At 45.1% G+C, this 23275-nt stretch overlaps 1 protein-coding gene across 2 annotated transcripts in view; it reads left to right on the top strand.

Annotated features, from left to right (window-relative positions):
• Positions 1-23275, top strand: part of POLR1A (RNA polymerase I subunit A) — a 64034-nt gene that overhangs the window by 356 nt on the left and 40403 nt on the right. For both annotated transcript variants that reach the window (XM_081156158.1, XM_081156159.1), the window contains exons 2-13: positions 939-1143; positions 2037-2186; positions 5049-5156; positions 6056-6141; positions 6246-6349; positions 7342-7428; positions 8461-8566; positions 8870-9032; positions 11798-11968; positions 12092-12214; positions 14378-14608; positions 18813-19067. In XM_081156158.1, coding sequence (XP_081012284.1) covers positions 939-1143; positions 2037-2186; positions 5049-5156; positions 6056-6141; positions 6246-6349; positions 7342-7428; positions 8461-8566; positions 8870-9032; positions 11798-11968; positions 12092-12214; positions 14378-14608; positions 18813-19067 — 1789 coding nt within the window. The remainder of the gene's footprint in view (positions 1-938; positions 1144-2036; positions 2187-5048; positions 5157-6055; positions 6142-6245; positions 6350-7341; positions 7429-8460; positions 8567-8869; positions 9033-11797; positions 11969-12091; positions 12215-14377; positions 14609-18812; positions 19068-23275) is intronic.

The following is a 23275-nucleotide window of genomic DNA, read 5'->3' as shown; positions in this document are numbered from 1 at the left end:
GCACCGCCTAGAACCCGGTGGGGCTGCGAAAGAGTCTGTGCTGGAGAGGAGGGTATTGCCAGATTGCAGCGTTAGCGTTCGCCAGTCGCCGCGTTAATTAACCAGCGTTTTTGAAGTTACCGTAATGTCTCTGAAGCAGTTTAAGCGCAGAATTAGTCTCTTGTTTATGAAATGATTATCCTTCACGACTCATTTCAGGCTACAAGGAGAATTTCTAGGACGCCCTTTATTCCCAGGACCTTACTGCCTTCAGGTTCTTCTCTTTCTGTGACAAGTACTTCTTCCTTACCCATGAGTTAATTAATCCACAGTTTTTGTCAGGCAGTGTGCTAGGCGTTAGTGATGGTAGGTGACTCTCCTTTTCCCCAACAAAAGAGGAACTTTGTTCCAAGCGCTGTGTTTTATATATGTTATTTCCTGATCGTCATAATGAAGCTATTGCATGTGATGAATTTTTAGGTGAAAAGAAAAAGCTAAGTAGTGAGTTCAGGCTTGTGGTAAGAGACCACACACACAACATGGAGTTATGTTTCCAAAGAATTTTTAGTGATGTAGAAACACTCATTTAAGGCTAAACGAAAAGGGACATATGCAATGCCAGAAATACCAAATGATCCCAGTTAACGTGTTATGTTTTTTAAATATATCTATAAAAGAATGTCTACAGATGTTCTCTAGGTTGTGAGATTTGGATGATTTCTTTGTCCGTGTCTTTATTTTTTAAATCAGAAAAAAAAATATTAAAAAGCAAACTTCGCATGAATGTAATTTTGTTAAAAGTAGTGCTGAGCCGCTGTAGTGAGCACAGCACACAGATTCTGCCCTCTGGAGCTGCCAGAGTGTCTGAGGAAGCACATTAAATCATCACTTGACTGCGAAGAGGACATGTCCAAAAAGTCAAATAACCTGTTTTCCCTTGGTCTTTTTTATCTCCTTAGGAAACTAAGTGTTAAATCCATTACAAACCCTCGGTACCTGGACAGCCTGGGGAACCCAGCGGTCAATGGCCTGTACGATTTAGCTCTAGGCCCTGCAGATTCCAAAGAGGTGTGCTCCACCTGCGTGCAGGACTTCAACAACTGCTCTGGCCACCTGGGCCACATTGAACTGCCGCTCACGGTGTACAATCCTCTCCTCTTCGACGTACGTTCTGCCCCAGGCCACCCTGGATGCATGGGTCTCAGGGCTGCTGGTGGGATTTGTGAGGCCACCCTTTTCCCCACAGGAGGGGGCTGAGGAGGTTAGCGCTGGACACTTTGAGTTAAAATGCTCTTTAAGCCTTGAGATTTTAAACCTTGAGGAGCCAAATCCCATACATTCAACTTGGCCTCTAGCCCTAACTAAATGAATCTGATTCTAATCGAGAAGAGCTGCAGCTTGGTTCTGTTCACAGGAGTGGAAGAGAGCATTCATCCGTCCCCCTGCACCCTTTGTTTCAGGAGCTTGACACCCTTCAGAAATCCTGGCAGAGTCACTCTGGCAATAGAGGGACCTTTGGAGTTCCCCAAGCCTCCCTGGAGGCTCTTGCTTGGTGTCAGAAAGAGCAAACCCCCAGAGGACACTAAGGATGAAGCTCCTGTCTAAAGTCCTACTTGTGTGTTTTCAGCGCTTCATATTAGTTAACCTGGCCCCAAGATTTGTCTTAAGCTGTACAGATGGCATACATGGGCATGATTTTTGTTTGTTAATCTTATCAAGTAAAGAGAATTGTCTTTGTTAAATACAAAATATCTGACTAAGTTTAGTATTCAGTAGTTAAAATAAAGGTAGTTCCCTACCTCAGACCCAAAGTAAATTTCAAATTTTAAAGGATTAAAATGAAATCATAGAGAAAATATGGTAGAATAGTTAGTTATCTGGTTCTTAGGGTCACAAAGGCCTTTTTAGGTATACAGAGGAAGTGGAATTCTTATGGGAATAAACTGACCCCATAAAAACAAAAATTGAAGTGCCTTGAAAATTGAAGTGCCTTGAAAATCACCCTGACTGCTACATCTCTTTCTAATATCCTGCTGCTTTTTATTCCTTCCCTTCAGAAACTCTACCTGTTGCTCCGGGGCTCCTGTTTAAACTGCCACATGCTGACTTGCCCCCGGGCTGTGGTCCACCTCCTAGTCTGCCAGCTGAGAGTTCTGGAAGTCGGAGCCCTTCAAGCAGTGTACGAGCTGGAGAGAATTCTGAACAGGGTAGGTGAGTGGTGGCTGTCACGAAAATCAGGCAGGCCATGGTGGTGGGAATAAGAGCTGTTTGTGTGTTGTCCCTAAGAATAGTCACCAGAGTGTTTGGTCTTTATATCTTGTGACTGGATACCAATCGCTAGATGTGAAAACGTGAAGTCATAGAAGAATTGGAGAAACGTTAATGAAAACAACATAGAAATACCATTTGCCCATTGGGGAGCTTTTTCTTTTCCTGGACGCAGGATCCAATCAAGGTTCATGCATTCCTTTGGACTGTTACAAGTCTTTGGTCTCTTAATGTAGGATGTTTTAATACAGAAAATTCTTTTTTATGCTATTGACCTTTTTTGAAGGCATTAATACTTTGTAGGATTTTCCACATCCTGGATTTGTCTGATTTTTCCCCCCTCATGTTTACATTTTGGTAAGAATTCAACCTGCATGATACAGGATATTTTGTATTACATCATTATAGGAGGCACATGCTGTCACATTGTACTATTGGTAATGCTTAGTTTGATTATTTGGATAAGATACTGATCACCAGATCTCTCTATTGTGGAGCTGTTTTTTTTCTTTGTTTATAATTGCTTTAGGTTTTCTGGTACTATTATAAATACCTTATTTAAAATTCATTTTCTGTTTGTAGATAAAAATGTAACTAACTTTTGTACATTGGTTTTTGTATGAAACAACCTGGCAAAAGCATTTCAATTCTGATACTTTATCTGTACATTCTTTTAGATTTTCAACACCATCATCACTTGTGAATAACAGAAGTTTTATTTTTTTCCAATCTTTACATGTCTTGTTTCTTTTTCTTCCCTTATTTTGGTTGCTAGGATCTACATTACTGTGTTGAAGGGGTAGCGTGCATCCTTGTCTTGTTTCTTCTCACAAAGGAAAACCTTTGGCCTTTCCTCTTCCCCTTCCCTTGCCTGAATAATTCAGTCTTAAAGCCTTTAAGTGGGCAGAGCAGGCAGGACCCCACATGGAGGTGTGGCCTGGTGTGGGTTGTCAGAGGCCAAGCAAGACGAGAAAAGCATTCAAGGGGAGGGAGTCTCTGCACCTGTGGGCAGCCCAACCTAGAATGTCAGAGTTCAAATAGAGCGAGGAGAGTGTTCATTTGGGGTAAAGGCTCAGCTTGGGATGTGGGCATCCAAGTCAGGTAACAGGGTGCCCGTGCTAGATGGCCCAGTGTGGGGTATGAGAGCCCAGATAGAGTGAGGAGGGGTTTCATAAGGAGAACGGCCTGGAGTTGGGTGAGAGGAGGTCATGCATGGGAGTGGGTGCTGCAGACAGTTTCTCTTCAGTGGGTGTTCTCACAGCTGGCTAAGGTCTAGTCGTTTTTGGCTCGCCAAGTTAAAGAGCAAAAGAATGAGATTACACCAGTGGACACAGGAGCCACCCTGGCCTAGCGGTCCCATGTCCCAAATAGGAATCAGTATCTTTTGTGACAGTTCTGTGGCCCCAGCTTCCAGAGACCCTCAAGGACATTCCTAGTTAGCACCAGGGAAGCTCAGAGCTGTGGTTTCCCACTAGGTGTTTGTAGTTCATTCATAGTCTTCCTAGTTCAGATACAACTTAAGCAGTAGAGGTCATTTTTGCCATCAGCAGTGCTGCCTAATAGCACAGTTGACATTTCTACTTTTATCAAGTTTCCAGGGAACAAAATAAAAAGTTAACCCAAAACCAAACTGGTTCAAAAGAGACATTGAGAGAGGGGGAGAGATTTTCTTAAACCTTTACTCAGAATAAGTTATATTTTTCTAGGAATATGTCCATTTCATTTAAAGTTTCAAAATTATTGGCGTAAGGTTATTCGTGATGCCTGCCTTAAATATTTTTTTGTAAAATATACCCACAGAAATGCATTAATCATACATATAAGCTAGCAAATAGTTAAAAGTAACCATCCCCCATATGCTCACCTTCAGTGTCAAGCTATTGTCCCTGTTTCTGGAAACTTCTCTTTCCCCTGTCCTTAAGTGCTTATTTTTGACAGTTTGTCACTGTCTTAAGAAATTCTTTGTAGGAATAATTTGAGGTCTAGGGTGCTGCTGCCTTCCTCCAAAGAGGCTTCTTCTTGCTTCTGCCATGTGCTCAATGACCTGGGACCATTGTAGTCAGGTTCAAAGCTGATGGCTCACAGGTCTACCGGGTGATTAGAATCCAGGTGGTTCTGTTCGATGACCGGTTTAGTTCCCAAGGGCATAGCCCTTGGGCTCCCAGCTTCCTGTGTTTGTGGGGTAGGATATGGGAGGGAAGGTATGCTGTTAGATTCCTGTCCTTGCACTAACTCTAGGCTTTGATTTCTGTCCCATTCATTGTTTGAGGCCTCCAAAATGAAAAAGTTCAAAATTCCTGAATTGGAAAATATGCCCAAGGCTAGTGCTTCCATGTCCCACAGTTCCCGGGAGCATCATGGAAGTCTGTCGGGATCTTCCCCAGTGAGACACACCTGCACTGAGGTTACCCTGGAGCCGTGCAGTGCAGCAGCCCTGCATCAGAGCACATGGGCCCTGCACTCCTTGACCTAGACTCCTGTTTTCCCTTCATTTAGGTCCAGATATTCCTCACTATTCTGTTCACTCTTCAGCACTTTCACATTAGAAAACATTTTACCTATCTTGGTTCTTTTCAGTTTGAGGTTTGGTATGGATAATCTGGCCTACCCTATTGGAAGCAGGTATTCTGATTTGATTTTTTTTGAACAGCCTCACTGTTTTGAGAATGCAGCACAGCAGCCATGAAGTTTCTTTCTCTGCCCGTAAACTAAACTCCCCTGCTCTTAGAGAGGCTGGCGCCATGGTGCTAATCATACACTTGCTTTACTTTGATAATATGGTTTTTCTCTTTGGTTTTCAGTTTCTGGAAGAAAATGCTGATCCTACTGCCTTTGAAATCCAGGAAGAATTAGAACAGTATACACGAGAAATTGTACAGAACAATCTCCTGGGATCCCAAGGCTCGCACGTATGTTATCCTGTCTTCTCAGAACACTCAGTTTTTAGCACTGTCACTCATGTACACTTTCGGTTTCCTGTACTTGACCTGGGTTTGAATCCTAGCTCTGTTCTGCATAACTGTCCCTGAGCCACTGTGTCCTCATATTTGATGCCTGCCTGTAGGACCGATGAGAAGAAGAGATGAAATTAGGTAGTTTAGGCATAGCATCCAGCAAGGTTCTGGCTTGCAGTCTCACTTTGAGAATGAGGTCCATGTTCTTTCCTTCTTTCTCTCTGTAACACCATAAACTACTGGTCCCTCTCTCCTCCCTGTTCCCCCATTGCACCTATGTAAGTATTAAATTGCTCAATGAATGAATGATGTCAGTAATCAGCCTCCAGGACTAACTTGAAATCTGGTTCACCTCACACCCAGTTTCACAGCAGAGATTCCGACTGAAGTGGGCTGCGATAGGGCCCAAGTGGGTCTCATTTGCAGCTGGGCTCAGAACCACTCATGTAGCTTAACAGTGGGTGTACTTTTCTCAGAACCCTCAGGTCCATCCCAGGGAGGCTGCAGGGAGGCTACACCAGCTGCCTCCAGAGAGGTTTATTTTAAATTAAAGTGAGGGAAAAGAGCATTTATTAAGTACTTTCTTCCAAGAGCCCGCTGCATTCATGATCTCTTTATCTTAGTAACAGCGTAGTGAGACGGTTACTACTCTTTCTTGCATCTTATGAATGAGGAAACTTAAGGAAAGAAATCACTCAGTAATTGGCAGAGCTTGGCTGCATTAGGATTCTGTGGAAATTTTTGTTTAAGGAGGTGGCTTCCTCTGGTTTCTCAGCAAAGGTGAAAATCACAGAGTGAATATATACTGGGTTCTCTTCAAATGGCACTCTGAGGTTCTTTGCCCTTTGTAACAGGTGAAAAATGTCTGTGAGAGCAAGAGCAAACTCGTTGCTCACTTCTGGAGGACACACATGACTGCTAAGCGATGTCCCCACTGCAAGTGAGTATCAGGACTCCACCCTGTCCCTGTCCTCACAGCTATTAATAAATGTCTTGTTGGGTTGGGTTTTTTCTCTCCTCAGTTACAACTGTCCTCTTGTCTAGGACGGGGCGGTCAGTTGTCCGAAAGGAGCACAACAGCAAACTGACCATCACGTATCCAGCTGTGATGCACAAGAAAGCTGACCAGAAGGACACAGAGCCACTGGGTAAGCAGCCAGGCCCCGGGAGGCCCTCAGCCATGTTTCTCAGGCGTGGCCATTGGATGCGTCCCAGACCTTGGGAACAGCGGGCCCTCTGTGCCACGTTCCTCAGCTGCGTGTCTGGCGAGCCAGTGGCGAGGGGATCCTGGCGAGTGCCCAGCCCTGGCCTCTCACAGCTGACGGGCTGGGCTGCTTTATGAGGGGGCGCCCTGCGCGCCGAGCAAGGCGCCTCTTGCTTCAGGTCGTCATTTTCTGAAAGATTTCTGAGGAAGAAGTTAACATACTAGGTAAATATTTAGAACCACTTTGTTGTCAAACAAGCGTGGGTTTGTTTTGAAGTAAAGTGTAAGTGAATTTTATTTATTTTTTAATCCTCACCTGAGGATATCTTTTCCACTGATTTTTAGAGAGAGTGGAAGGGGGAGGAGGTGAGAGAGAGAGAGAAACAGAAATATTGATGTGAGAGAGACACATCAATTGGTTGCTTCCTGCATGTGCCCCAACTGGGGTCAACCCACATGTCCAACTATAAGAGTTTGGTTAAATCATTTAGGAAAACATCCTCTGAGCATATTTTCATGCAGCCTTAAAAATGATGGTCAGGCAACATGTAGAAATGCTCACAAGAGGACAGTAGTGAGCAAAGTAGACAAAGTAAACCCCCAGTTAGCATTTCAGTGACCTAACACACTGTTAGAACCAAGTGCTGGAGAAGACGATGTAACAGTGGTGATAGTGATAGGATGGGATGAGATGGGATGTAGGCAATTTTTTGTTGTTGTTGCTCTCTTGATTTTATATATAGTTACATTGTTTTCGTGACTTTAGAAATTAGATTAAGGGGGAACATATTCAGAGCTGAGACTATCCTGTCCTAGAGTTTGATTTTTGTGATCAAATTGCAGGTTTGGCAGGGTGGGGAGAAAGAATTTATAAATCCCACTACAGAAGGAGTGCCTGTAATTTACTTATGCTTTGATTCCCCTTCTGTGCTCCAGGAATTGAGGAAGCTCAGCTGGGAAAACGAGGGTACCTGACACCCACCGGTGCACGAGAACATCTTAGCGCCCTTTGGAAGAATGAAGGTGCAGTACCAACCTAAAGAAATAACCCTGTATCTCCTCCTGGCTTTAATTTCCTGGGCTCATTTACCCTGCCTATTATTATTATTTTTTATCCTCACCTGAGGATATTTTTTCCATTGCTTTTCAGAGAGAGTGGAAGGGAGAGAGATAGAGAAAAACTTCAATGTGAGAGAGACACATTGATTGGTTGCCTCCCGCACACCCCCAACCAGGGCCAGTGATCGAGCCGGCAACCGAGGTACACATGCCCTTGGCCGGAATCAAACCTGGGACCCTTCAGTCCGAGGGCCAACACTCTAACCATGAGCCAAACTGGGTAGGGCTACTTTTGTTTTTTAAAGTTGTGGTTCTTGTAGAGCTCTCCTGAAATCAATTCATAGATCTGGGGCCAGGCTTCAGGGTGCATTGTCATTGATGCATTATATAGTGAGGTTTCTATGGAAATTCCTTCTGTGAATCAAAAAATGAACTCAAATATATAGTTTTAGTTAAGATTTTTATATCTTAATTCCCTACAAAAAGGGAAATCCTCATTCTTTTTTGAGTGTATAACAAAACCTATGCTAAGGTCACCAGAATAATAGCTTTGAATCCACAGACGATCCCTCTTGGTAGCATCAATGTGAAGGGTTTTTGTTTTGTTTTTAAGAAGGCTGTTTTTGGTTTGATTTTTTTTTTTTTTTTTTCCTTTCCGTATTTCAACTACATGTTCTATAAATACCACAGTAATTGTGTGCATGTGTAAGTCTGAAACAAGTAACCGTTTTTATTTCCCATCCCTGCCCTTTTCTGCCCTTGGGCTAAGCACTGTTTTCCCTGTAGTGCCCATCCTTACACCATCATCTCATCTGCATGCAGGCTTTCAACACCTAGAGGCTATTTTTTGCTTGTTTTTATAAAGAAAAATGTGATCTTACTCTACATGTTGTCCTATGTTCCGGTGGGGTTTTTTTCTTTCACTTAGTGAAACGTTTTATTCATCCATGTTCTAACCTAGATTTAAATGATCTTTGTGGTTTATTTCAAACACAGGATTCTTTCTGAATTTCCTTTTTTCGGGACTGGAAGATGTTGGTATGGAGTCTAGATTCAATCCCACTCTGTTCTTCCTGGATTTCTTGGTGGTGCCACCCTCAAGGTAATGCCCTTTAATTAATTTTATTTCACCTGAAAAGGGCGTACTGTGTAACTGAATGATGACCTCTGAGAAGGGATGGAAAGATGAAAGACACTGAGAACTAGAGCAGCATTTCCACTTCCGGGTGGCAGGTGGTGGGAGTATTTCCCTCCCATTTGTCCTGAATGCGGTAGGGATGTTGGTTGTCTTTTGAGTGTGGTGGGGTTTGAGTCACTTATAGTAGGGTGGGGATGGATGAGAGGCTGAAGAACATGACTCTTCCCCCAAACTAAACATTCACTGATTCCATGTGTCCCCCTGCAGGTATCGCCCTGTCAATCGCCTGGGGGACCAGATGTTTACCAATGGCCAGACGGTGAACTTGCAGGCTGTCATGAAGGACGTGGTTCTGATCCGAAAGCTTCTGGCATTGATGGCCCAAGAACAGGAGCTGCCATGGGAGGTGGCAGCACCTGCCACAGATGAGGTCAGGACTCTCTTGGAGCTGATGTCATAAATGCACACGCTTAGTTATAACTGTCTGCAGTGAGCACAGAATGCTGTGGGTGCTGGTTAGGGATTATGTAGAGCTGTTTGTTGGCTGTCCGTTGGGGGAAACACAGGTAATGTTAGAGGAAAGCACGGTCTGAGCACAGAAAGGTCTGGGTTCACCCCAATCACCTTGGCTGAGTTGCTTTAATTTAAAAAAAAAGTTTTTTTTTAAATGTATCTTTATTGATTTCAGAGAGAGGAAGGGAAAGGGGAAGGGGGGGAAGGGGGGAGGGAGGGAGGGAGGGAGGGAGGGAGGGAGGGAGGGAGGGAGGGAGGGAGGGAGGGAGGGAGAAACATGAGTGATGAGAGAATCATTGATTGGCTGCCTCCTGCATGCCCCCGACTGGGAATCAAGGCTGCAACCCGAGCATGTGCCCCAACCAGGAATCAAACTGTGATCTCCTGAATCCTAGGTCGATGCTCAACTGCCGAGCTATGCCCGGCCGGGCAAGTTACTTTAGTTTTGTGGACTCATCTCTACTATAATACGGTTGTGGTTTGTCTTGAGGTTTTATACATAGGCTATTGTGGGCCACCTGCCCTTGGCAGCTCTGGAAAGGAGTTTGCTTCCCTTGGGCTCTAAGAATGTTCCTCCTGGGTTACAGTGCTAGATCCTGAGCCATCCAGCTCTGTTTTGGCCCATTAAGATCTCTAGCATTGGGATTAGGAAGGCAGTGTTATAGATTCCAGAAACTTCTCAGAACAGGACAGTTAGGTTTGGGGCCTCTGCTTCCTCCTCAGTAAATGGTGGAGCTGAATTCAGTTTTCCCAGTTGAGCAAACACTTCTCCAGCCCTTCAGTGTGTGAGGTCTTCAGTGAGTATAAAGAAGGCTTGCTGAGGTCACTGAGGTCCTTCCCAATTCTAAGATGCTTGCTGTCTGGATGCAAATAGGAAGAGCTTTCTGAGGCTTGAGTAGACTGCTCTCAGGCTCCCTTTTAGCTGTGGCAACAGTCCTGTTATTACTTTGGCCCATCACCAGGTGGCACCGTTTGTCCTGGACACTCACACCGGGTTACCCACCCGTTCTGCTTGAGGCTTTCTTTGGTTTTGCATAAGTTTTCTGATCTGTAGTGTAGGTGTGCTTTTAAAAATCCCAAGTCTAAGAGAAATCAGCCATCTTCAGGCCCTAGGTCAATTTGGAGGAGAAAGCAATAGGGTAGCCAAGTCCAGTAACCAGGGATAAAACCTTTATTTTGATATCCCTTAAAAATAATGCAGTCCTTGTAAAACAAACAAAAAACCCTGAGTCTCTGAAGAAATAGAGAGCATTCTCTGATTCCTAAGGCCCTTGTTACGTCAAGTCACAGTGCCCTCTTTTCATCTGATTAATAGGACATGTTCTTATTTGTTCCCTGACTTACTTCCCACATTCTATTCCCATGGCAGTCCTCTCATGAGTCACGGATGCCTGGCATGGGCCAAATGCTGTTCTAGGCACTGAGGATACCTGGTGAGGCAGAGTCTCATTTCATAAGTAGTCACGTGGCCCTGAATCAGGTAATGCCATAGCAGTAAGTTAGGCTGACATGGCCCCTGTCATCATACAGGTGACCATTTCTCCCTGCTTCAGCCAGAGCAGAAATTAATCTGCCCTCCCTATGACTAAAGACGACCCTCTGTTCCTCAGGTGGAAGACAGTGGGTTCCACAACATTCTCACTTACTGGATCTTCACCCACCCTTTCTCTTCCCTCCCCCAACACACTGACAGGTTTCTTCTCTCATTTGACCCACAGTGAGGGACATGAGACCATCTGCCTACCTTCTCTGTCATACCAGCCAGATGGGGCCAGTCAGTAGCTAGACAGTGTCAGTAGGTGGTGCTCTAAGGCAGCTTAAGGCCTCAGGGCCTATCTCCTGGGCAGGATTTGGGAGAAGAGGTTGAGGTAGAGTCAGGGACAGAAAAGGATTGGTTAAATATTCCAGTGAGGTTTGGAGATCAGCTAGTCACTCGACATATACCAGCTGGGGATCCCCATGTTAACTAATGATATAGAAAATCTTATGGCAAACATTTTTTCCTTCTTAGAAGTTTTACACCTGTGTTTTTTGTGTGCTTTTCCAAGACCATAAATATAGCTAAACTCTGTATGAGAATCTATTATCTGGCAGGATAACAGAGTTTCATAAAAAGAGTATGGGTGGGGGAAGAATTTCTAGGGTTGCCTTAACAATGAGATATTAAGGGACTTCAGCAGCTGCTGCTAGCAGTTTGATGAAGCTAGCTGCCATGTTGGAGAAGCCCACATGGCAAATAATTGAAGGTGGCCTCTGGCCAACAGCTCACTAGGAACTGAGGCTTTCAATCTGGCAGCTTGAGAATACGAATTCTGCCAACAACCATGTCAGCTTAGAGTTAGATCCTTCCCCAGCGAACCTTCAGATGAGAGCCCAGCACTGGCTGACCGCATCACATCCTGGGAGACACTCTGAAGCACAGAAGCCGGCGAAGCTGTGCCCAGATTCCTGACACATGGAATCTGTGAGATAATAAATGTGTGTTGGCATAAAAGGAAAGGAAGAAGCCTGCTTATAAATTTGAGTTCATTTTACTACTGGAAAGAGATGGGCTGGGAAATACGTAATGGGGTTGATATTTTGTTGATGTGTACTGACGCCAGAGTAAGCAAGAGCAATAAGACCAAGCCTGGTTTTTTCGAGGTTTTTCCATCATGCTTGTTTTCTTGGTTGTCTTGCCAGGAAAAAGACTCTGCGATTGGGATGGACCGATCCTTTTTGAGTATGCTTCCAGGACAGTCCCTCACAGACAAACTTTACAACATTTGGATTCGCCTTCAAAGCCACGTTAATATTGTGTTTGATAGCGAGATGGACAAATTAATGACAGAAAAGTACCCTGGCATTAGACAGGTGAGCAGTAAGTTGGATTCCCAGTGCTAGCTAAAGGGGTTAAATAATAAACGTGTACTGAAACAAGAAAATAATAAATATACTTGATTTTTTTGGATGCTCCCCCCCCCCCCCCCCCCAAAGATCCTTGAGAAGAAGGATGGCTTGTTCCGAAAGCACATGATGGGAAAGCGAGTAGACTACGCGGCCCGTTCTGTCATCTGCCCAGACATGTACATCAACACCAACGAAATCGGAATCCCCATGGTGTGTGCGGAGGGGCTGCTTTTGCTAGTGTTGGGTGGCAGGTGGGAGTGTCGAGGAGGGCTGGGGAGAAGGTGTGTGGCAGGTTATGGTGACTTGGGTGGGGACAGCTTCTCCCTCTTCCTGGTTAAGTCGTTTGGAGGGGATGTGAAGCTGCGTGATGGCATTGCTCTCACTCCGTGCCAGGTCTCCAAATACCTTCTACCTCTGAGGAAGACCCACTTCCTGGGCCAGCAGGGAGCTCACTGCAGGGTATTCTGTGTCCCCACCCATGTATCTTCTTTCCGCCTGTCTTGGCCTAGTCTTTACATTCTCCTAGTCAACCTGGCTGAATGACAGAGATGAGCCAGAGGAAAGGGGGATTTCATCCCAGTACTCGCCTGGTGTCGGGAGTCAGGGGTGTGTACCCCGGTTGCCAGGGAGAGGGAGGAGAGTGCCAGAGAAGATGTGTATGAGTCCGTCCTCCCACTTCCTCTGGGTAAGCGGTTCGCCCCATTCGTCCATTAGTGTTTCCTTGGGGAGCCAGCCTCCTTTTTTCACTTCCCCATCAGTTCAAGCTGTGGTGCTCATTAGCAGTAGCCCTTTAATCGCTTCCTCCTTAATGGGTCTTGAGGTCAGTAATAGGAGATAGTTTAATTCCCTCCATGGAGAGTGTCATTTCCTCACATACTGCCCCTCTGCTGCTCTCTGGGGAGTGCTGGAAATGAGCACAGCTTAGCTGTCCTGATGGCCACCTGGGTGCCCACTGCCTCCTCTCTCTCAGGCGCACTTGGAGTTCCTCAGCCAGGACATGACAAACAAGGGAACAAGATTCAGAGAACACTCAGCCCTATGCCCAGCACCTCTGGGAACGTTAGGTCTTTATATCCGGAAGCTGGTCAGGTGGCAGGAATGTCGTCATGAAGCCAGTAGTGATACTCGTGAGTCTGCAGCCCTGAAGGAGAGGCTCATGCCTTTTTGTTGCTTTCTCTGGGCAGAGGGCAGGGGTTACTCCTGTTGGCTTTGGCCTCATGGTGCCTAGAGTGTCCCCAGCTTTGGGAGAGACTTAGTCCCGCCTTCCCTTTCCACTTTCAGTGGTGCCAGGCCTCTCTTTCTTGGATTGGATCTGGGTTCGTTTGGTAATGGCTTGTTCCTTTAGGAGGACTCTGAAGTTACCCCTCAGCCCACCTCCAACCTTCCCCAGGTCTCAGCCATGGTGGCCCAGGGTTGTGTGTCACATGCTTCCCCTAGAGCCTGTGGGATAGGTGTTATAGGAGCAAAGGAGGTGAAATACATTTGTAGAATAAGCTAGAGACTCAGCAGTGAACTACATAGACTAGAATGTCCCCCGTGAAACTTCCATGCCGGTGGTGGAGACACAAACAAATACACAGGAACATAAACACTCAGGCAGTGGTCAGTGCATCAGCGAAAGTCTAACAGGCTACAGGGAAGGGAGCGCAGGGTGGGGTAGTGAGAAGTCCTCTCACAAGGGCCTTGGAGCAGAGAACTGATCAAAATTGAACAACGTCCTTTAGGTATTCTCACTTTGATGTATTTACGTGCACACAGAAACATCAAAGAGTTTATAATATTAAGTAGCTCAGAAACTCACTTAAGCAGGGAACTTGTTTTCCTTGGAGTGGACTGTTGCAGGTCTCAATCAGTGGGGTGCTGCATTTTCTTGTGTCTTGGGGGGCTGTCGGTTTCAAGGGCCACCTTGATTGCAGTGGCTGCTGGAACTGCCAAGTAAAGAGATTCTGATGCCATGTTTGGGCCCAGGGCAAGGGCCTCGATCAGTGATGCCTGCTGGGGTATGGTGGTACTTGAGGTAGGCACTCGCCACCTCTCTCAAGCTAGTGGCCCATTCTCTGTTCCCTTTGGGCCCATAAATTTACTGGCAGATGAGGAAAAGATGGTTTTAGAATGGGTTAAAAATTTCTAACGTGTAAATGGCAATACTCAGATCATTTTCTTCAGACAGACCGTTCGGAAAGGAGGCCTTGAAATGAAGACATGGCCTGTGGAGGAGATAGGCAGGATGCCGCTTTCCTCCCTGAGGACCTTTTTGGCTAAGACAGCACCTGCACATCTTCAGGAAAAAGACACATCTTGTTGAGTCTGACTTTGGGTCCATGTAACCTTTTTTGCCCACCCTGAGTTTTTATATCCACTCCTCATTTTCAGGTGTTTGCCACAAAACTGACCTACCCTCAGCCAGTTACCCCCTGGAACGTTCAGGAACTGAGGCAGGCGGTCATCAACGGCCCCAATGTGCACCCAGGGGCCTCCATGGTCATCAACGAGGATGGCAGTCGCACAGCCTTGAGCGCTGTGGACTTAAGCCAACGGGAAGCCGTGGCCAAACAGCTCCTGACACCAGCCACGGGGGCACCGAAGCCCCAGGGGACAAAAATTGTGAGTAGTGGGCAGGTTTGATCAGTGAGTGCAGGCTCCAGTGAGTGCCGTGGCTATGGGGTTGCTGTGGAATACTGTGTGAGCAGCTTCTGCCTCCCCGAGATGAAGCTGCTCTCACATGTGGCTGTTCCTTAGCAGGTTTCATGGTGCTTACTCTCTCCCAGCTGGAGCTGGGGCCCTGACACCATAATTAAAGCTTCATTTGGCTGTCTCACACCATGCAGCACAGTGCTGGTCACACATCAGAGGTTCGAGAAAGGCTCTAATCATAACTCAAGTGTGGTCCTGGGGCAGGAGAATTTGCTATCCTTGACCCAGGAGAGAAGTTTGAACAAAGGGAAAGGAGCCAGGTGTCAGAGCCTTTGTGAGGCAGTGAAGGCAGCAGCTTAGGGCTTTTGAAAGAAAAAGTAGCAGGATATAGGGGTTTCTGATGTTATTGGGGTGTGAGGACAAGGCTGCTGTGCAGGAGAACTTCACATGGCCTCAGCTACAATCACAGGGTCGGAGGTGAGCAGGCTGCGAGCTTAGGGAGGGAGGTTGGCCTCACTGCCACACATTGGTGAGTCCATGGGAAGTCACGGAAATGAGTTCTGAGTGGCAGTGAGGTTGTAGGAGGTCAGCCCTCCTGGAGCTTGCTTGTCTTCCTACTGGAGCTCAGATCCTGAGCACATTGTCCTGCTCTCTCCTCCAGGCTTACCTCAGATCGCCCGTCACTCTCCCGCCGTCCCATCAGTGCAAGGCCTTCTCCCCTTCAGGCCTTGTGTTTGTTGTCCCCTGCCTGGAACACTCTGCCCTCCCCCACACTCCATGCTAACTCTTACTAACCCTTCAGGTCTCAGCAAGGTCCTCACTCTAGGGCAGGGTCCACAAACCTTTTCAGCAAAGGGCCCAATAGTAAATATTTTAGGCTTTGGAGACCATACAGTCTGTTGAACCAACTCAACCCTGTTGAAGTGTGAAAGCCACCACAGGTGGCACATAAACGGGTGTGGCTGTGTTCTCAAAAAACCTCTACTTACAAAAACAGGCGGCTTGCCTTCAGACTGTACTTTGTCCTTCTCAAAACTTGTATGGCCCTGGCCAGTTTGACTTAGTGGTTAGAGTGTCGACCCACAGACTGACGGGTCCCGGGTTTGATTGTGGCCAAGGGCATGTGCGGGAGTCAAGCAATCTATGTGTCTCTCTCACATCAGTGTTTCTCTCTCCCTTCTACTGTCTGAAAAGCAATGGAAAAAATATCCTCGGGTAAGGATTAAAAAAACAAAACAAGCAAAAAAAACTTGTATGGGGTCCCCCATCATGTTCCTGCTACACCCTCATTCTCCCATGGCTCTCACTGTGTAGTGTTGTCACTGTGTGTGCACCCATTTATCTGCCCTCAAGTTCCTAAATTCCATAAGGACTCAGGAAACCCCTGTGGAAGGGATGGGTGGATCCAGGTTGAGGTTCAGGAGGCTCTGAGGCTCAAGGAACCACATTGGACCTGATGATGTGGCCCAGGGGCAAAGGCAGGAGGGGACTTTATGAAAGAAAAGTGGTTCTTACATCAGGACCCGGGAACTCAGGATGATTATCTTTATTCTCCAAAATCTCAGTAGTGTTATATATAATACATGTACATTTCATCAAATACACATTCATTTATCATTTACCTGTAATTAGGAAAGGCTTTGGTTAATGGCGTGTGTATGGGTCAGGACCAGGCTAAAGGACTGGGTGAAGTGACAGGCCCAGGTGAGGATGAGAGGGGTTAAGAGAGAAGGGAAAGGACAACTGGAAGACCTGTTTCCTAGGAGGTGTGAAGTCTCTGCTGCTTCCCGTGGGCCTTGTAAATGGAGGAGGAAGTGGCCAGGATGGCTGAGTCTCATTTCTCAGCCCAGCAGTCTGCCAGAAGCTGACTTTGGCTCTGGGTCTGCCTCTGAAAGCCTTAACCCGGGCACTGGGGCACACTAATTTTCACTGCAGTATTTATTTAGAGACAGGAGAAAGGAAGGGCTCAGGTTTGGGTTGGCCAGGGGAACACCCTGTGCTCCAGGGCTTCTGTTTGGATTGGCCGGTGCCTGCCAGTCTGGCCTGCATGCCTTCCCAGCTGTGGGCTTTGCTTATACTGAAGGATGTGTTGAATCTGTGAGACTCAGATCTGAGGCTTAGCCTGGGGTTTTGGGCCTAGGCTATAGGTCCAGCAGTTTCTCCCTTGAGAGCCTGAAGAAATATGACCTTGAAAGTCAGCTCAGGCTCTGAGACATGCCCTGGGTGGATGCTCATGGGAATTCTCAGAATCCAGGTCTCCTTGGAAACGTGGATATGGGGCAGGGATGTGAAGTTTGGGATTCCTCCAGGAGCAGAAAGACTGACTCTGCGCCAGGTGCTCTTGGGCCTGCCTTTTGGGATGTGAGGGGTTTGCCCCCTGCTTCCCTGAGCTGGAGGAAGCTTTCAGCCCAGGGGAGGAGGAATCTGGGGAGGGAGGTGGGGAGCACCTCTTAGTAACCTCTAGCCTCTCTCCAGCCTTCTGATACAGCTGCTTAAATGTGGACGACATAAGAATATACTGCCCATGTCATACTTTGTTGCCCCCCAGCCTGTTGTCTGCTGGGATTTAGAGGAGACTTGGAGTAGGGGGAGGTGTCACGCAGTCTCCATGATTCCCTGGGCTGCTTAGGGGAACATGCAGATTAATTGGAGTAGCAGTTGCCTTTATACATTTGTTTTTTAAAAGGATTGTTTATATTCATCATTTAGGAAGCCTGCTAGTTAATATAAGATAGAAGGCAGTGAAAGGCTTAATGAGTCTAATATTAAAGGCAGCTTGGTGAGGGGAGGTGTTCTGTCAGGAGGACATAACCAATGACATACCAGTAAGGGGGAAAAAGTGTGAGTGCTGGTTATTTTTAAGAGGTGAAATTACTTGTGGTTTTTATTCTCTTTAAATTTGTCTGTTCTCTGTTTTCCCCCCACAATGAACATATCACTTGTGCAATAGTTCTTGCTTTCTTTAAAAATAGTTGATCTTTTTAGAAAGTTTTATAGAGGTAAATACATGCTCATTGTAACAGGAACAATACTAAGATGCGTAGAAGTAGTAATAATAATGTAATGATAGTCTGTGCCTTCCCTTCCCTTCCCCATGTGCCCTTGTCCCTGAGGAGACCATAGTGACAGCTTGGGGAGACCCAAGCATCCTTTTCCTTGATGTATATAAACACATACAGGGTTGAGTTGGGTTTTAAATTGCCTGATTCTATCACTGTAGGTGGCACCTGGGTATTATTTTTACTGGAATACATTATTACCATCACTTTATTTATTTATTTTTTATTGCCGTCACTTCAGGACTGATATAGATTTAACTCAGCCTTTTCTATCACTGCATAATATCCCTTAGTGCAACCCATAATTTATTTGTCTGTGCCCCTTCTGTGGGGCAGCCAGATTATTTCCAGTTTTTGCCACTGTAAACAGAGCTACGTAGACATAATGTTTACCTAACCTTGCATTGCATTCTTTTTCTTCTGAAAGGCCAAAAGCAAATGAGTTTTAAATATTCTAGAATCGGTTTTCAGATTGTTTTCCCTAAGACTATGGTGATTTAAACTGTTTATTAATTTTCTGAGTGTAATGAAATGTTTTCAGAGGGCCTGGAACCGGGAACCAAGAACCCTGTGTTCCATTCCTGGCTCTGGTATGAGGCTGGGCAAGGTATTTCTAAGATGCAGAATTTAGACTTAGAATAACATACTCACCTATGAATGTTGGAGGTGGGGGTTGCTAGAGGTCTGCTAAATCTTTCAAGCCCAGGGCTTTTACGATTACATCCAGATATGCTGTCTTTGGATGTGTTCATTTCTTCCTTTAGATTAATTCTCTGAGAAATTCAAGACTCCAGAAAGGCCATGCATCTCCGAAGGAGACAGAGATTACTGGACAGAGGCCTGGAGACTTGTCTGTTGCTTGTACCTCTGAGCCCAGAGCCTGGATGGGGTTATACTGGATTAGTAGCTATTTCTCAAAGTACCAGAGGGCTTAATAGCTATTTCTCAAAGATTTTTAGAGTTTTGCTCCAGACTAAAAATTCCCCTTTTATTTAGTTGAATAAAGCATGAGAGAGAGAAGTCACACTCGGCCAGGCTGAGGTGAGCTCCTGGAATAGTAGTAATGATGCTGGGGTTGCTGATGATCACCCCTCTGTTCTACATTCTGCCCCCAGGTGTGCCGGCATGTGAAGAATGGTGACATTCTTCTACTGAACCGCCAGCCTACCTTGCACAGACCTTCCATCCAGGCGCACCATGCCCGCATCCTGCCTGAAGAGAAAGTCCTTCGGCTCCACTATGCCAACTGCAAGGCCTATAATGCTGACTTTGATGGAGACGAGATGAATGCCCACTTCCCCCAGAGTGAACTGGGCCGAGCTGAGGCCTATGTCCTGGCCTGCACGGATCAGCAGTACCTTGTTCCCAAGGTAGGTCTGACCTTGAGGCTGGTCCACAGTCATCACTGGCACAACTTGGCACTTTAGATTTGGACTCTCTCTAGCTCCTGGGGTCAGGGGCCAGCTCCAGGGCAGAAGCTGTGGATCCACAGGGCCCTGGTTTCTTCCAGGTGGGGTTTTTGGTTTGCTTAGAGCCAGGGAAAGGTTTCTGTTTTGCTGCTGCAGACTTATGTTTTGATTCTACAGCTTATTACCCTCTGCAAGGATTAGCATCCCAACTATGTTGGTCCCCATGGTTCTCAGATGACTTTGATCCTTTGAATTCTGATATGCATGAGTTTCAAGAGACAACTTAACTCCAAGGGCCCAAATGAGATCCTCCTCCAGGCCACGAAGGCATCTCCTCTTTGAATCCCTTCCTTCTCTCTGAGTTTGGTCCTCAGAGGCAGACCCATGTGGTCATGGCTGTCTAGAGGAGCACCTAGGAAAGATGTAGCTTCCTTCTCCCTGGCCTGGCCAGACGACCCATTCCCATTAAGTGGCAGGGGCTGTCATTGTGCTCATGGGAGAAAGAGTGTCCCGCATTACCCCTCACCCAAAGACCTGAGGCCTTTTAAATTATAAGCCGTTTCGCCCTAGCCAGTTTGGCTCTGTGGTTAGAGCGTTGGCCTGCAGACTAAAGGGTCCCAGGTTCGAGTCTGGTCTCGGTTGTAGGCTTGATCCCTGGCCCCAGTCGGGGCGCATGCAGAAGGCAATCTGTAAAGCAATGGAAAGATATCCTCAGGTGAGGATTAAAAATACGTATACATAAGCCATTTGCATCATAGTGATTCATAATAATATGTCATTCACTTGGGTGGAAGAGTATGAAAGAAGTAGTAGTAATAGTAGTACAGAATTGTGGGTACCATTTCCAAGCACGTTTTCAGTGCCAGACACTGCAAAGCACTTAGGAAGCTTCTTTTACCCTCCCCTCCTGGCAGAGGGTGGAGTAGGTGCTATTGATGCCCACATTTACACATGAAAAGTGGTGCAGCTTGCCCCTGGACACACAGCTGAGAAGCTGGAGGAAGGACTGGAAGCTTCCAGATCCTCTGGGGTTTTATTCTTATCCCCTCGGTGGGCCCTGCCATCCTTCTGCGGAAGAGATGGAGACCTTTGCAGTTAGGGATCGCTGGAGGCTGCTCAGAGACTTCTAGCATCGATTAGTGCCCTCTCCTGGGAACGTCTGTTTCCCCACCAATCATCTGCCTCCCTGGGAATAACATCCCAGCTTCTCCCACCAGACACACCACAGTAGCTTCCTAGTGGACCCAAATGTTGCCCACCTTAGTCAGCTGTTGATTAGGGAAGGGCCTGAAAGTAGGAAGGAGGAGGTAGGGCCCACTCAGGTCACTCAGAAATTAGAAGAAATAATTTGACTGACTTTTACTACTAATTAGAAGAAATACTTGGAATAATTTCATTAATTTGAAAATTGGCTTTTTGCCTTTTCATGTAAATATTAATGGTCATAGCTGTAGTAGTGGTGGCAATAAAAGCTCATCTATTGAGCACTCCCTGTTCATCAGGCACTGCTGATGCAATTTGTAAACATCCTCTTATTTAGTCCTCACAACTGCCTTACGAGGCAGGTGCAATTTTCATATGAGGAAGCACAAGTGAGTAACTTGCCAGCCAGCAGTGAAGCCAGGACTTGAACTCAAGCCCGTGTTCAGCCCCCTTGACAGCAAGGCTGAGGCTCAGTGAGGACACATTGGAGGAAGAGGCTCCCAGGTTTGAGATTGCTCTCTGACTCTAGAACAGTGTCACATTGCACCACAGGACACTACCACCAGAGAGCAGCAAATGGGTCAGTTTTGAAACGTCAATGATGAGAGAGTCATTGATCGAGCCCACAACCTGGGCATGTGCCCTGACCAGGAGTCGAACCCCGATCGCCTGGATCCTAGGTCGACTCACCCACTGAGCCACGCCCAGCCGGGCCATTCTTTTTTTTAAATTTATTATTGTTTTCAATTCTCACCAGAGAGTATTTTTTCCGTTGCTTTTCAGAGAGAGAGAGAGAAACATCGATGTGAGAGAGACACATTGATTGGTTGCCTTCCACACAAGCCCCAACTGGGGCCTAGGGTCAAACCTGCAATCAAGGTATGTGCCCTTGGGTGGAATCGAACCAGGGACCGTTCAGTCCATGGGCTGATGCTCTAACCACTAAGCCAAACTGGCTAGGGCAAGATTTCATTCTTTTTTATGGCCAAGTAATTCCATTTTATATATGTACCACAATTTTTTTATCCACTTGTCTATTGATAGGCACTTGGATTGCTTCATATCTTGGTTATTGTAAATAACACTGCGATGAACATAGGAGTGCATATATTCTTTTGCATTAGTTCCGTGTTTCTTCAAATAAATTCTAGAAGTGGAATTGGTGGGTCATAAGGCAGTTTACTTTTTAATTTTTAGGAACCTCCATATTGTTTTCCATAGCAGCTGCATCAATTTGAATTCCCACCAGCATGCACGAGGGTTTCCTTTTCTCCACATCCTCAACACTTGTTGTTTGTTAATTTATTGATGATAGCCATTCTGGCAGGCATGAGGTGATATCTCATTTTGATTTTAATTTGCATTTCTCTGATGATTAGTGACATTGAGCATCTTTTTATATGTCTGTTAGCCATCTGTATGTCTTCTTTGGAGAAATATCTATTCAGATACTCTGCCCATTTTATGATTGGATTGTTTGTTTTTTTGTTGTTGAGTTTTCTGAGTTCTTATAAATTTTGGAAATAAACCCCTTCTCAGATGTAGCATTGATGAATATGTTCTTCCATTCAGTGGGTTGTCTTTTCATTTTGTTGATAGTTTCTTTTGCTGTACAAAAACTTTTTAGTTTGATGTGGTTACATTTGTTTATTTTTTCTTTTTTTTCCTTTGCCCAAGGAGGCATATCAGAAAAAAACGTCAAAGAGTTTTCTTCTAGGAACTTTATGGTTTTGAGCCTTAGACTTAAGTATTTAATCCATTTTTAGTTTATTCTTATATATGGTATAAGAAAGTGGTCTAGTTTCATTTTTGCATGTATCTATCCAATTTTTCCAGCACCATTTATTGAATATACTGTCTTAACTCCATTGTATGTTCTTGCCTACTTTATCATAGATTAATTGACCATATACCTATGGGTTTATTTCTGCGCTCTTTTTCTTCAATTTTCTTCAATTTATTCCTTAGTGTCTTACAGTTTTCTGAGTACAGGTCTTTTACGTCCTTGGTTAAGTTTATTTCTAGGTATTTTATTTTTTTGATGCAATTGTAAGTGGGATTCATTTTTGGTGTATAAAAATGCAACCAGTTTCTGATCCTGCTACTTTACTGAATTCATTTATCAGTTCTAGTGGTTTTTTAGTGGAATTTTTAGAGTTCTCTATAGTATCATGTCATCTAAAATAAAGACAGTGTTACTTCTTCCTTTCCAGTTTGGATGCCTTTTCTTTCTTTTTTTTGTCTAAGTGCTATGGCTGGTACTTCCAGTACCGTGCTGATTAAGAGTGTTGAAAGTTGACATCCCTGTTCCTGGTGTTAAGAAAAACGCTTTTATTTTATCCTGGTTGAGTATGGTGTTAGCTGTGGGTTTGTCATATATGGCCTTTATTGTGTTGTAAAGTCACTACAGTTTTTACTCACCCCCTCCACGTTTATGTTTTTGTCATTATTTTTTACTAGTTTTGTGTGTGTGTGTGTTCCTTAACTTATTGTAATTACACATGCTTTTCCTACTTTTGTCTTTCAACCTTTATAATAGCTTTATAGTTGTTTAATAAATTAATTTCTTAACAAATAAAAAGTGGAAAGCTTCTAGGGAGTGATCTGAGGATTCACTTTACTTTTTTTAGTCAGTATCTTTTGTCTTAGGTAAAGAGCTTTTGAGTCTTGATACATTTCATTTAGTCCTTAGTGTAAATACCAAGGGGTAGAATCCTTATTTTTACTAATGGTTATAAAAATGCAACATGTCTTGAGGTATTTTGGTGGCAATATTCTAAGAGGATAAGTTGTTTTTTTAAAACTAGGAAAGCCATATTTTTCTAATGTTTTAGATTTTTTTTTCTGTTTCCATTTCTCTGTTCATTTTTCCATTTCTTTGACATTTTCAGGTGTTCTTCCTTAGCTAACCATAGTATACAATTAAAGTATTTTTTTTATTGTTGTTTGTAAGTATTTAATAGAGT

This window comes from Miniopterus schreibersii, assembly GCF_964146895.1.
Source record: "Miniopterus schreibersii genome assembly, chromosome: 13".
NCBI classification, from domain to species: domain Eukaryota; kingdom Metazoa; phylum Chordata; class Mammalia; order Chiroptera; family Miniopteridae; genus Miniopterus; species Miniopterus schreibersii.
The sequence above is the reverse complement of the archived record's forward strand: the minus strand, read 5'-3'. Positions and strand labels throughout refer to the sequence as shown.